This window comes from Micromys minutus (genome assembly GCF_963924665.1).
Source record: "Micromys minutus genome assembly, chromosome: 2".
In the NCBI taxonomy this organism is placed as follows: domain Eukaryota; kingdom Metazoa; phylum Chordata; class Mammalia; order Rodentia; family Muridae; genus Micromys; species Micromys minutus.
Window position 1 is genome coordinate 3,852,502 of NC_137971.1, and position 13,749 is coordinate 3,866,250.

A 13,749-nucleotide genomic window follows, 5' to 3' on the forward strand; every position below is an offset into this window, starting at 1 on the left:
TCTTGTCCTTGTACCATGAACAGGGCAGTGTCAAAATAATTGCAGAGGACCCAGTGAGGATCAGAATACAGATAAATAGATAGTAGATAAATACACTGTGATTTGAAGACCAATTGATGTGCATTTAATACAGGCCTCAAATTGGCCCCTGGGGCAGCGCGCTTGTCTGTCAGTCAGTGTTTCCTGTCTGTTTTCCTTCAGTCCTCTTATGTATCCTTCATAGTATTTCTGAATAAGGGTATTTTAAAATTCATTCTTCCTTTCTCTCGTGTCTCATGGCAGCCACCAAACATTCTGCGTTCTGCATCCGATTTCTTTTACCCCAAAAGTCTGATTCGTCGCCCAGGACGGTCCCCAGCTCTACAGGTTGGCGCTGTGTGGGGCCAGGGCTTAGAGCAGCAGTCCTAGGCCCAGGCTTTGGTTGCTTCCTTCCCTCTCCCTCCCCACGCCCACCCCAGGCTACTCTAACTTTCTTAGCTCCTCGCCCCATGTGCTCCTCACACCCCACTCGGTTATTGGTTTTTTGTTTTTGGTTTGTTTATTTGTTTGTTTGTTTTGTTTGTTTTTGGTTTTTTTCTCTCTGATGTTTGCCCTTTGAGTAATGGCTGAATTGACATTTTAATTAAAGCTAGTTCATGGGAAGCTGCTATTTGGTCTTGTGCCCCCATATTTGTCCACTGAAGGAATATTCTCCACACAGTGTAGTGCTGGGCTGGAAGCTAGCCATCTAGCTCTGACAGGTTAGAAAAGACACGTGTGATAACAGCCTCAAAATTCCACCCAGGACGTGAGTCATATTGATCCCGTTCTTGGGAATGCCAGATAAGGGCAGAGTTCTCCAGGGACAAAGTTCTAGGTTAGGAACAGCCTGTGAATTTGAGGGCAGATAGGATTGAAACATGAACAAGGGGCTGGGCAGCCGATGGGCACCTGGAAGCTGGGAGGCAAAGCAGCAGAGCCTGAAGGAAGGGGGAGGAAGGGAAGGGAAAGCCGGCCACGCCCTGCAGAGCTTCCGAAGAATTCCCATGAGACACGCCTCCCCTCCAACACTCAGAGGTAACATCCTCCTTGTTAAGACAGGAACTAGTATTGAAACCAAGGTTGCGTGAGCCTATTAGCCATGTTCTTTCTACTGGGCTCAAGGGGACAGTGTCAGAGAAACCAAGGCTACCTGAGCAAGGGAAGAGACCCCAGTACCTGTAAAACCAGAGGCAACTTTTCAGAAGCGCCTCCTATGGGCCCAGATGAAACATTTTCCAAATCTCTGCTACAAGCCAGTACCTGCTTGATCTCTGTGTCTCCGCCTCCACCCTGAGGCTTCCAGACCCTCACTAAGGATGATAATCGCTGGGGCTTCATTTTGACTAAACCATCACCACCTTTCCTGACAGGAGCCCAGGAACTGAAGGAAGGTCGTTTCTGTGGTGTGAGGCTGACAGCAGACCACAGGCTTGCCGAGCCTATGAGAAGGAAGGCACTGCACTGCAGACTCACCCGTGGTGCCTGCCAGATCACCAGCTTGGTTAGCATAGGAACTTCAAGAGACAACCGAAGGGAAGCTTCCTGGAACCACAGGAAGAGCTGAAGGTTGTCCCTACTGCCAATGGCCCTGCTTAGATCAAGGCTTGGCAGCAGGCTTCTTTTCCAATCTTACACATTCTTAACTAGTATTATCCACATTCTTAACTAGTACTATCCACCTTCCCTAATTAACTGATACATTTTTCCTGAATTGAAAGAAAGCAGTATTTCAAATATGGATATATTCTTTTACTTGTTTCTGGTTTAGGGGGCAGGGTACTCTGTCCCCTTCAGTTTAAGAAATCAGGAGCAGAGAGATGAGTCCGTGAATGGTTTTTAATAGCGTCTCCTCCCCTCTTGGCTTTGTTCAAAGGGGACATCTGATTCCATTATTCATCCATTTAAAACAAAACAATGAAGTCAACATTAGCCTCACTCTGAAAGTGGTAAACAGCCTGGGGACCCGACAGAGAAAGGGTTTGTCCAGGTCTTCTTCAGTGGTGACAAGAGATGAGGGTTGCTCACCAGCATCTTTCAGAGGCCTGTGAGCTGTCACGGGCTGCAGCTGCTCAGGGCCTTAGGCCTCTAAGTGTTCTCAGGTCTGCATGGTCTTGGCACCGTGTAAATGAGGAGGCGCTGCCGTCCGAGGCGGCCACTCCTTCCCTCTGGGAACAGCCAGGACTCCGCACCCCAGAACTGAGCCCCGCTCTGCTGCAGTACAGTCACCTAACGCGGAAGTCATTTTTAAAGTTTACGTTTAGAGGTTCACTCCTTCTCTCCCTCTAAATTATAGGTAAATACAAATGAAGGCACACTTAAAGGAAACGGGCTCTGATTGGTTACTTGGAGGAATTAGTGCCATGGGAGCAGCAGAAACATTTGACTCATGACACCAGGAGCACACTGCATTCTTGTGGCCGAGTGTGTAATAACCTGGCGCGGGTTGCCTGCCAATCTATCAATTTAGTTTTTTTATTTTAAAAATTTATTTACTTATGTATATGACTGCACTGTAGCTGTCTTCAGACACACCAGAAGAGGACATCAGATTCCATTACAGATGGTTGTGAGTCACCATGTGGTTGCTGGGAATTGAACTCAGGACCTCTGGAAGAACAGTCAGTGCTCTTAACCGCTGAGCCATCTCTCCCAATTTATTTTTTAACATTTATTTATTTAATGTCTATGAGAACACTGTAGCTGTCTTCAGACACAGTGGAAAAGGGCGGAAGAGGGCATCAGATCCCATTACAGATGGTTGTGAGCCACCTCGTGGTTGCCGGGAATTGAACTTCAGATTTCTGGAAGAGCAGTCGGTGCTCTTAAGGACTGATCCATCTCTCCATCCCCACTTGCATTCATTTTAGAAATGGCTTTCCTGCTGCTGCTCATTGAAGGCAAAGTCATGAATTGCCCAAGCTACCAAATGGGTGTGAGGCAGTTTCCCTTCTGGAACTCATTCATTTGCCCGCGGTGTTGTAAAGGTCTCGCAAATTTATGACGGACCAAAAACTGATTCTCAATGTGTATTTTCCCAAGGAGGTGGCTGCTCAAGGCTTTGTGTGCGTGTAGAAAAAGGAAGCCACTCAGCTTGTGGTCTCATTAATGTCACTGCAGTATCCCCCACCTCATTGCTGGTGTTTGGTCAGCAGACAGTCCCACAGAGACAGCCATGCTGATGTGTGTGTGTGCCCTGGGGTTATTCCTTCATCTTCCCCAAGCACAAATGGTTTTCCCTGATGGCGTCCACTTCACCTCTTCCTTGTATGTAGTGTGTGCAGATTCTAAAAGGTTTCCTTCCTCTGCAGCATCTGTCTCCACCCTGTCTAGTGAACTCCAACAAAAATCCCAGGCAGGTACTGTCAACCCCAGCACCCCTTATATAAAGCCCTTGCATACCTTCCTCCAGTAGCCCTTCTAGGTGCTCCTAAGATCTTTGATCTGGTTACCCTGTAGTTTCTCTCACCTTCTTAGAGCATGGCATTAGGAGGAGGTGGGAAGCCATACATCCCGGTGACTGCTGAAGGGGGTGGGTGGTGGGGCAGCAAAGGGCTTTCCAGCTCTCTCCAGGAAAGTGAGTGGCGATGTCATTTCTCCACTTACAAATCCAGAGTTCTGGTAAGTGCTTAATGCTTTAAACACAGGGTGGAATCCCCAAAACTTCTTTCACTTAATCCTCCTCGGGCTACTGTCGCACAGACTGACAGACAGTTAGAAGGCTTTTGAAGGACTTACCCCTATAGCCTTTCCAGCCTTCTAGCTGCAGAGAGGTGACTACACAGTGTTTTGCTCTCCCGGGGGTTGTCTCTCTCCATTTAAGAAACAAAACCACAGCATCTTTCCGAAATCAAAAGTGAGTGTGGGAAACCCAAAGCAGAGCAAACGTCCTTCCTGAAAGGCTGACTGAGGACAGCTTTGTGCAACTGGGGTCCCTGGGGAGGAAGGCTCCTTCTTCCTGCAGTCAGAGGTTTTAACTATCTGCCTAATCTAATTGGAAAAACACTTCAAGAGATCGCAGCCCTTTTATGTTCCTTTATCTACCTCTGGGCTCCTACCCACCCCACCTTAGCATAAAAGTTAACTTTGTTTTTCTGACTCAGGCTTGTAAGCTGCTGGTTTTGTGCTGTGTAGAGACAGTGTTTTTTAAACGTAAACAAACGCCTTTGCTTTCAGCAGCTGTTAGGTCTCCTCTTCTGAGTGAGGGAGGAAAATGGGCGTTCTTTGGGGTACTATTTGAAGTCACCTCTGTGTGTGTTATATTTGTGTACTACAGACAAGAGAGTATTTCTTTTTCCATCTGAACACTTGGAAGGCAAACTAAAAACAAAAGTTGCTGACCAATGAGTTAGTGAATCCAGTTCATACCAGGTCACCCAGGGGACACTGGGCATCTGAGTTGCAGTGAGTAATGTAGGTTAAATAATTAAAACACGCAAAACGTGGGTCATCTGTGGGACTTAGTTGCCACCCAGTGAGGGACACTGGAGGTTAATAATAAAGAAGGGCTTTTGAAGACACAGCGCTCAGAAGATGAGGGCTTCCAGGTTGAAGTGAATTTTGACTTGGGTGGTATTGTGCGACATTTAAAGAACCGAGGCCATCAGGAACTGTCTTAGTCACAGTGCCGAACCTCGTATTCCCTGGGGGAGGGGGACAAAGCTGGAGAAAGAGGAAGAGGGTTTTTGGTTTTTTGTTTTGATTTTGACTTGGAGGATGTTGTTTTAATAATATGATGAATTATAAAATCTTAGATGTTTGTAATTGAATGTAAATTTCTGGAAGTTGAGGCAAAAGGACTTTTGAAAGGATAGGTGTCAAACCAGGGTCCCCAAGACCAAGTTCTCAGCACAAAGAAGATTTATTTGCCCTGGAGGGACATAGGGCAGGAAATAAAAGACAAAGATAGAAGAATGGGGAGAGGGGCTGGAGGGGTAGCTCAGCGGTTAGAGCACTGGCTGCTCTTCCAGAGGTCCTGAGTTCAATTCCCAGCAACCACTTGGTGGCTCACAACCATCTGTAATGGAATCTGATGTCCTCTTCTGGTGTGTCTGAAGACAGCTACAGCACACTCATATACATAAAATAAATAAATCTTTTTAAAAAAGAATTGTATATTAAAAAAAAGGGGATCAGGGGCAGGGGTATTTGTCCTGAAGGGACAAGGAACTGCCTATAGGGAGGAGACAGGAGAGAGACATGGCCCATAGGCAAATGGCAGCTTATAAAGGTTAAGCAGGAACCCCCCAGGTTAGGATGGACTGTTTAATTTTAATTGGGTGCATTTATTAGTCCCGCCTTGCTGGGCTAAATTACTTTGATAGTGGAACCTCCGTAGTGGGCTTCAAGAAGAAGAAATGGCCGAATAAGGGTATACAGACCTGGGAGGCTTGCTTTAGGAACGTAATCTAACGATTTTTAGCAAGGTGGAGGGAACGAAGGCAAAGAGCAAGGCCTGCCAGAGCCAAGTTTGTGACCTGGCCGGAGGCTCTTCAAGGATTATGAATTCAAGGCCAGCCTGGGCTACTTAGGCTCCTTCTAGGAATGTAAGATAGTAGAGGGTTTGGTAGCAGCCTCTCGGGCGTGAGCTGTTACTTCAATTCCAAGAACAATAAAATAAAATAATAAAATAGGTTCTTAACATTTAGGATTAAAAACTCCAAAGAGGATTGCTCAGCTTTAAAAATTTTACCTTCCTAAAGGAGTATACTCTAATCTCCAACCTACCATGGCAAAAACCACTGTTGCTCAAGCCTTAAGCAGACTCCAAGGAGCAGCAAACCAGCAACCATGTGGCTGACAGGACACGGTGTTCGCTGCTGCAGGTGAACCACGGCAGAAGTCACTGCATAGGATGGAACTTAAGTCCCCACCCAGGGTCCTCAGGGAGAGAAGGATGTTGACAACTCTAGGCAGGAAGTGGCCTATAGCTGTGACAGATCCCCTGACAAGCTGTGACACATGAGTCCTAAGTTCTGTAGCTGCAGCCACTTGCAGGTAGCCTGGTCTATGCATCTCACACGTGAAGAGAATATTCTCAGTCAGTAACTCCGCCCCTTATGATCTGAGACTAGTCAGGGAAATATCGACCACCTGCATGTACCTGGCTAAGTGCCTGGAGCCCCCTGCCTCCGCTCCCATCCAGCCCCAGAGACTTAGTTGTTGGGAGTTCTGCCTTCTTAGTTCATCTGAGTAGAAAAGTTGGAGAGCAGAGCTTTTAAAAAGAAAACCTTGCATCACCAGGATTTAAAAGTGCAACTTAATTAGAAGCAGACTGTAACCTGGACACGGTGCATGTCGCTGTATTTTGTCCAGCGTCGATAGGAAGGCAAAGGGGGGATTCTCATGTGAACTGCAAACCAATGAGGAGAGCTGTGTCAAAGGAGGCAGATGGCAGTCCTAAAGATGATGTTTAAGGTTGTCCTCTGGCCTTCATATGAACACACACATGTGCACGTCACTCCACACACACACACACACACTTACACCCACAAACACATTTGCATGAGTATTACCCTACACATCCATACACACACACATGAGCAAACATATTTTCATGTACATTATCCTACACACACACACACACACACACACACACACACACACACCACATGAGCAAGTACCTTTGCATGTGCATTACCACCTCCACACACATGCACACAGACACACACATGTATGCATGTGAACACATTTGCACGTGCATTACCCCTCAAACACACATACACACATTCATGTGTGCATGACTGTGTTCAGCCCTTATAAAGGACAACTTTTTTTCTTTAAGGGGCCTATATTTTGCTTGTGCTGTATCTGTATTTGGGCTAGTAAATGGATCTTGAAACCAGACATATTTGAGCGATGTTAGGAGATGTGGGATATTTCACAGTGAGATCCATTGTTCCTGGAGACCTGTCTGTCTAATCACAATTAGAGGAATACACGGGTACATGGCAGGTGTTGGGGAGAAAGCCCAGCTTGTCAAGTCTTCAGGCACACCTCCTCCTGGCTGTGCCGTGATTTCTCCTACCATCTTCACAAAGTCCCGGACAACTGGAGAACAGCAGCTCAGCCTCTGCCCGGCCCTGCCTTTCACAGTGAGTCCGACCAGGTTGTCTTTGTGGGCCTTGCTTTAGACACGAGCCACTCAGTGCCCTGAGTACATGTTCTGGGCACTTTCTGCCCTGTTCAGGCACTGGACTGAAGCCGCTGTGTCAGAGAAGAAAGGGCCTGTTTCTGTCTCAGCTCTTAGACGTCACTCACCGGGAAGCAGGTCGGCAGACAAGAGGAAGACTTTCACCAGGGCTTTGCTTTCCTTATAGAATGTTTTAGAACATGACAGCCAGAGATGAAGAGCCACCAATCCTGCCCCACACCCACCCTCTTCCACCTTCCCAGGGGCTCACCACCCCTCATACCTCAGGGGTTAGACTTAGCCCATGTCATAAACAAATAAACAATAGCTCTTTCTTTCCCACAAGTATTCACGGTGTCTCTAGTAAAGGGGGATGAGGCAATGCTAACAAGAGCGGTAGACAGGTGTAAAGAAATCAACAAAGTCCTCGTCAGGAATTTATTCGTGGAGAAAATACGAGAGACGGTAGCAAAGGGATGGCCTGCGGATTGAGGAAGAAGTGGGGGCCCTCTGAGGGGACGAGTTCAAGTTAAGGGTGGGGGAAGAAAATGAACCAGCCAGGGAAAGCTGGTGGGAAGAGCAGGGTCGGGCAGTGGAGCAGCCAGGATAAAAGGCTGAGGCAGGGACACAAGGCTTGCCCTTGAGGAGACAGGTGACAAATGAGGTAGAAAATAGGGACCTGATACCGAGGCCCTAGCAGTTTGGTTTCACACTAAATTGACCACCGAGGCAAACGCAGCACAGTGACAGGGTTTATTAAAGTAACCCCCTAGTGCCAAGAGGGCATGGGGAGGGCCGAGGTGAGCGGGGAGCTCTGCCAGGGTTCTGAAGACTAGCGCTGGGATGCCGGGCTGGCACGGAACTGGGCTGAAACGCAGAACTTCACGATACGCTCCAAGGTCAAGCCCGAGGTTCTGTAAGGGACAGGGAGAGGAAGGGCCACGGACGCCACCTTAACACTGGTTTTCAGGCCCGTTCCGTTAAGCGTGTGCCTTCCGTCATCCTACACCATGCTCACGGGTGTCTCCTTTCTTAGCCGGTTGAGTTTTCCATGAAGCTTGGGTACCTGGGCTGCTCTGGATTCTGGAGCGCATGCTCAGAAGTCTGGCAGGCCACTCGCTGTTTATAGAGAGCATGCTCAGAAGTCTGACTGACAGGCCACTCGCTCTTTCTTCACAGCCCACCAGGACCTCCTCCGAAAGTATCTATTCTAGACCAGGCTCCAGCATCCCTGGCTCACCAGGCCACACCATCTATGTAAGTATCATTTCCAGAAGGGACACTTTGGGGAGCAGGTGACTTTGAGGATTGGAACAGTCAGATGGAGAGTCTAAGAAAGGAAGCTCCCAGGGGTCTCTGATCCCGTTAGACGATCTCGAAGGTGCAGACACATGATATAGGGCTTAAAAGATTGTTGCGCCTAACGTGTGTGCAGATTTAATTGCCCATTTTATAATGTTGCTGCTGGTGTTATTGAAGTCTGCCACAAAGATATTTACATATTTAGTTTATTCAATATGCAGTACTTATATTCAGCTATCTGCAAGGATTTATTGACCATTTATTTGAAGGGTGTTTTTCCCCCTCTCTGTATTAAGAAACTATTTTGAAGGTTGACATTTTTCTTTATTCACTGAATTCTACACACAACATTTCCTAAGCCTTTGATGATGATTTATTTTTAAGCGTGATTAATAGAGGCTTGCTATTAGGTTTTTGGCTTGTCCCAAGAATCCCATTTTAAACAAGGTGTAAATGGCACTGAGGATAATTTCTCAACAAAATGAAGTAGAGGATTAACTTTTCTCTCTGTTTAACTCTGCTAGGCAAGAGTAGACAATGAAATCCTGGATTACAAGGACTTAGCGGCCATCCCCAAGGTCAAGGCGATCTATGACATTGAGCGCCCGGACCTCATCACCTATGAACCCTTCTACACATCAGGCTATGAGGACAAGCAGGAGAGACAGAGCCTTGGAGAGGTAATGGATCCCCAGGAGTTGCAAACAGCATGGTGGCCAGGCCCTTGCTGCTTTACGCATTGCTTAAGCTGGTGTCATCCGCAGCCTGATTGGACTCTATGCAGAGAGCTATTACCAGGTAGTGGATTTGACTGGGCCCTCCAGCCAAGCTTAGAGCAGATTGGAGTCTGTAGTACCCTCGGTGCCTAGACTTGCATGAGATGAACCAAACGCTTCAGGTACGTGGGCCATGCTAGCCCTTGAGACACAGCAGGAGCTTGGAAAATCCTGTCTCAACAGTGCTCCCCCAGAAGGCATGACAATGTGGTGACTTGCTTCGGTTTGTTCCTAGACACGCACACCAGTATTCATTGTTTTATAGTAACGTTGTGTGTTTATAACTATTCCTCCTCTTTGCTTATTCCTAAGCTGGGTTTTATTCTGGAGCACAGCCTGCATTAAGGTCCCCAGTCTGGCAAGAAACTTGCATTTTCCCATAGTGCCACCTGGTGGTTTACTTGCTGTACTGCATCGACAGGCAGTTGATTGGCCTGGGCTGTTAGCTACCTCTGGATTTCCGAGATCCAGAGGTCAGGCAGGGGTCAGGGAAACTTTCTAAACAAGTACGTAAAGACTGGCCTTCCAGTCAGTGGCCAGGTGTCTCCTTTTTTTTAAGTTCAAGACATATCTGCAAAAGGGAAATGTTGGGGTTTTTGTGGTTTTAAGGGTGCATGTGGCTGTGTGCACCTTGGGTGCACCCATGGCTCTCTTGGGTAGTATGTGTGTGTGTGGATGTGTCTGTCTGTCTGTGGGTTACTATTGTTGTGTGTTTCTGTTCTGTGTTCTCCCAGTAGCTCCCTCTGGAGCAAGAAAAGTATCAAGTATAAATTTGGCTTAGACATGAAGTTCAGAATCTGGCGGTTACAGCCGACTCAGGACTTAAAAAGTAGACCTGTCAGGTTTTCCATAAGGAGTGAGACCCTTAGATTAGGCCAGGTACTTGACAGCTGATAAAAATGCTAACACCCACCGGTTCTCACAGTCCCCTGTTATGTGACAATCTAGAGTGTGGCCTATGGCTTTCTGTGTGCACAGAGGATGCCTTTTGGGGACAGAAATTTGATACACTTGGCTTCCTTCGGATGCATGGGTCTAGCCACTGAGTACATATCGCAAGCTAGTCTCTTACTTCTTCGTCAGTTGATACACTTATTTTGTAGAGCCGTGTGTTATTTTAAAGACACAGAAGGGACGGAGAGATAGCTCAGTCAGGAAGTGCTTGCCACAAAACATGAGGACTAAGTTCAGTTCCCAGGACCCACATAAAAAACCCAGATTGGCAGCATGTATCTGTCATGTTGGTGCTGGGGGGTGGAGACAGAAGGATTTCTGGAGTCTGATCTCCAGCAAGTGTGAACCAGTGAGCAGCAGGTCCATCGAGAGCTGTCTCAAAACATAAAGCAGTTGAAAAAGACACTTGACATTGACCTCTGACCTACTCACACACATGCATGCTTGTATACACTCACACACTCACACTCATGCACACATGTACACACACAAGTCACACACATATGCACACATGTATACACACGAGTCACACATGCATGTATATACTCACACTCATACACACATGAATGCATGTATACATACAAGTCACACATGCATGCATTATACACACTCACATGCACACATGTATACACATAAGTCATACACCTATGCATACATGTATACACTTACACACATGCATGCATGTATAGACACAGTTCACACACACATGAATATATGTATACACTTACACATATACACATATATAGACACACACATACATGTATACACTCACACATATTACTTATACACACATACATGTATACATACAAATCACACATATTTACACACATGCATGTATGTATACAGACACACACACACATATACACACTCACACCCAAAGAGTAAACTTAAAATTGATGTAATCATTAGCATATTTAGAAAGTATGTGAGTGGGTGGATCAAGCCGACCATTGGCAAGGTCATGCCTAGCCTCTCTCTAGGAAGGCCATCAAAACTTACCCATCAAAACTCTGAGCCCTAGAGTTAGGCTGTGGCGCCTGAGGATCATAAGGAAGCTTGGTGAGTAAGACAGGCTGTCAGCTGACTAAGAACACGGGAGAGGAACAAATCCTAAAAGCAGGAGGTGCTCCGCCCCATACCTTACTCAGGCCAAGCCCTCTGAAATTCTGTCTATAGTTCTAGTTAAAGGCCTTCTGGATTTGATTGTAAACATTTCACTCTCGCCAGAAAGTCCTTCAGTCCCCTCCCTCGTCACCGGGAATATATGGTTGTACACAGAGTCAAGCAGGAGCCAGTCAGCAAAGAAGCAGTCAGGCAGTGAAATGGCAGGGGGTTTAGTGCAGAAAAGGAAAGTGTGAATGGGGGCTCATGGGAGGTGTGAGGGAAAGTGTGAATGAGGGTCACAGGAGGTGTGGAGGAAAGTGTGAGCAGGGGTCACAAGAAGTGTAGAGGAAAGTGTGAATGAGTCACAAGAAGTGTGAAAAAAGTGTGAGTGGGGGGTCACAGGAGGTGTGAAGTAAAGTGTGAATGGGGTAATAGGAGGTTTGATGGAAAGTGTGAGTGGGGGTCACAGGAGGTGTGAAGAAAAGTGTGAGTGGGGGTCACAGGAGGAAAAGTGTGAACAGGGAATCATAGGAATCTAATGTGATGAAGGAAAGTAGATGGCAGGAAGTCATTGCAATGGTGGGAAGTATGAATGGAGATCATGAAGTGTGAGGTGAGTTTGAACCCAGACTTCACTGAAGTTGGGTGAACTCTGTAGCCATCTAAAAAGTACCAGTGTCGGAGGAGATGCTAGTGCAAAGGTCCTGGGCTAACAGCACTTCACCTCTTGATGACAGTAGACGCCAATCAACCCAAAACAACAGACAGTGGAGGAATGTGTAATTGCTGTGGCTCTGAATTAGTTAGAAAATGGAGTAACAATTTTACAAAATGCATGGTTATATCATAAACAGCCAGACATGTAAGGAAAGTATTCCAGCCAGTCCCACAATATTGTCATTAAAGCCGTGCTTCTTAGGTCCCCTGGGAACCTTGCTGGCACTTCCCATCAGCCCCCTGTGCACTGAGTAAAGGTAGAAGGCGGAAGGCGACCTGTGTATTTGCAATGATGCTTTTACCATCCTCAAAACAGTTAACTGATGCACTGACTTAAAATTCTCTTCTTCCAGTCTCCAAGGACTTTGTCTCCGACTCCGTCTGCAGAAGTAAGTATTGTTTGGCCGGATTAGTGGGTGGACTGGGAGTGGCTTGGACCTTGTCTGTGCCTGAAAAGCATATATGTACTAAGGGACAGAAGCGTTGATTACCATGCTTGCAAAGACCGTGTGACAGCAGCACATAGAGAAACAAGAGAGTAAAAGTGGCTCCTAATCCAGACCTGTACTGCGGGTAGGATCAATAGCCAGGACACATCTGCAGGAACTGAAGCCCTTGTCCAGTGTGGGTCTCTTGGCCCCTGTCGACCTGCACTTCCGTGATACGGACTCTGACATAAGTAAGCACGGCTGGAGTCATTATAGCATAATCTCTAAGCTGAAGCACTTCTTGGGTGGTCACCTCTTCTGGGCTTATCCAAAGCCACACAGCTTCCCCCCACCCCCTTTTTAATAGCATTTTATGGAGCCCAGGCTGGCCTGAGCTCACCATGTGGCAGAGGAGAAGCTTGAACCTCTCTTTTTTTCTTTTAAAGATTTATTTATTTTATGTATATGAGAACACTGTAGCTGTCTTCAGACACAGCGGATCCCATTACAGATGGTTGTGAGCCACCACGTGGTTGCTGGGAATTGAACTCAGTCCCTCTGGAAGAGCTGTCCCTGCTCTTAACCACTGAGCCATTTCTCCAGCCCCCAAGCAGGAATTCCTGATCCTCCGCCCCCATCTAGCCTTGCTGGATACTTTATCAAACTGATCACAATGGAGCTTCTCTCAAATCTGAGATGGAAAGTCTGTGGCTTTTTTTGTTTGTTTGTTTGTTTGTTTGTTTGTTTCTGACCCAGTGCTGTAAACAATACCTAGTGCTGGCCACCCATTGGCAGCCTTTTACATTTGCATTTGACCAGCTTCAAAGTGGATGCCATCAACCAGGAGGTTTGATGATTACTTTGTTGCAATTAGGACAGACCCTGGACCCCCTGCTGCTTGCTGTTAAGCTCCCAGAGCCTTTCTTACTAAGTCCTTAACTTAGTTCTTACTAAGCTGTTACTGTAGCTACTGTTGGGGGGCAGGAGGGGGGGGTCCTTCAAATTCTCGCTGTGTTGTGCCAGGCAAAAATCTCACAGTACAGCAAGTCCTGGAAGGAAAACCCTATTTGAACTCTTCAGGTTGCTTATTTTTACCTATTTTTAATCATACCTTTGTACAAACAGGTGGGTTTTTGTTTTGTTTGTTTGTTTGTTTGTTTTGTGCCTGTTGCCTAATGCACCCTTTTTTGAGTTTGGACATGGGTAATACTCCAACACTGTCACATTAGATGAAACTGATATACTGTAATTTCTTCATTATTCTTCAACTTGTTGAGGGCGCAATACAAAGGTTTGCCCCCATGGTATCACAAAGGTG

At 46.6% G+C, this 13,749-nt stretch overlaps 1 protein-coding gene across 1 annotated transcript in view; it reads left to right on the forward strand.

Moving 5' to 3' along the window:
- ABLIM1 (actin binding LIM protein 1) overlaps positions 1 to 13,749 on the forward strand; it is a 194,342-nt gene that overhangs the window by 154,071 nt on the left and 26,522 nt on the right. The window contains exons 9-12 of the mRNA XM_080912595.1: positions 283 to 366; positions 8,330 to 8,407; positions 8,977 to 9,132; positions 12,357 to 12,392. Of these exons, the coding sequence (XP_080768721.1) occupies positions 283 to 366; positions 8,330 to 8,407; positions 8,977 to 9,132; positions 12,357 to 12,392 (354 nt within the window). The remainder of the gene's footprint in view (positions 1 to 282; positions 367 to 8,329; positions 8,408 to 8,976; positions 9,133 to 12,356; positions 12,393 to 13,749) is intronic.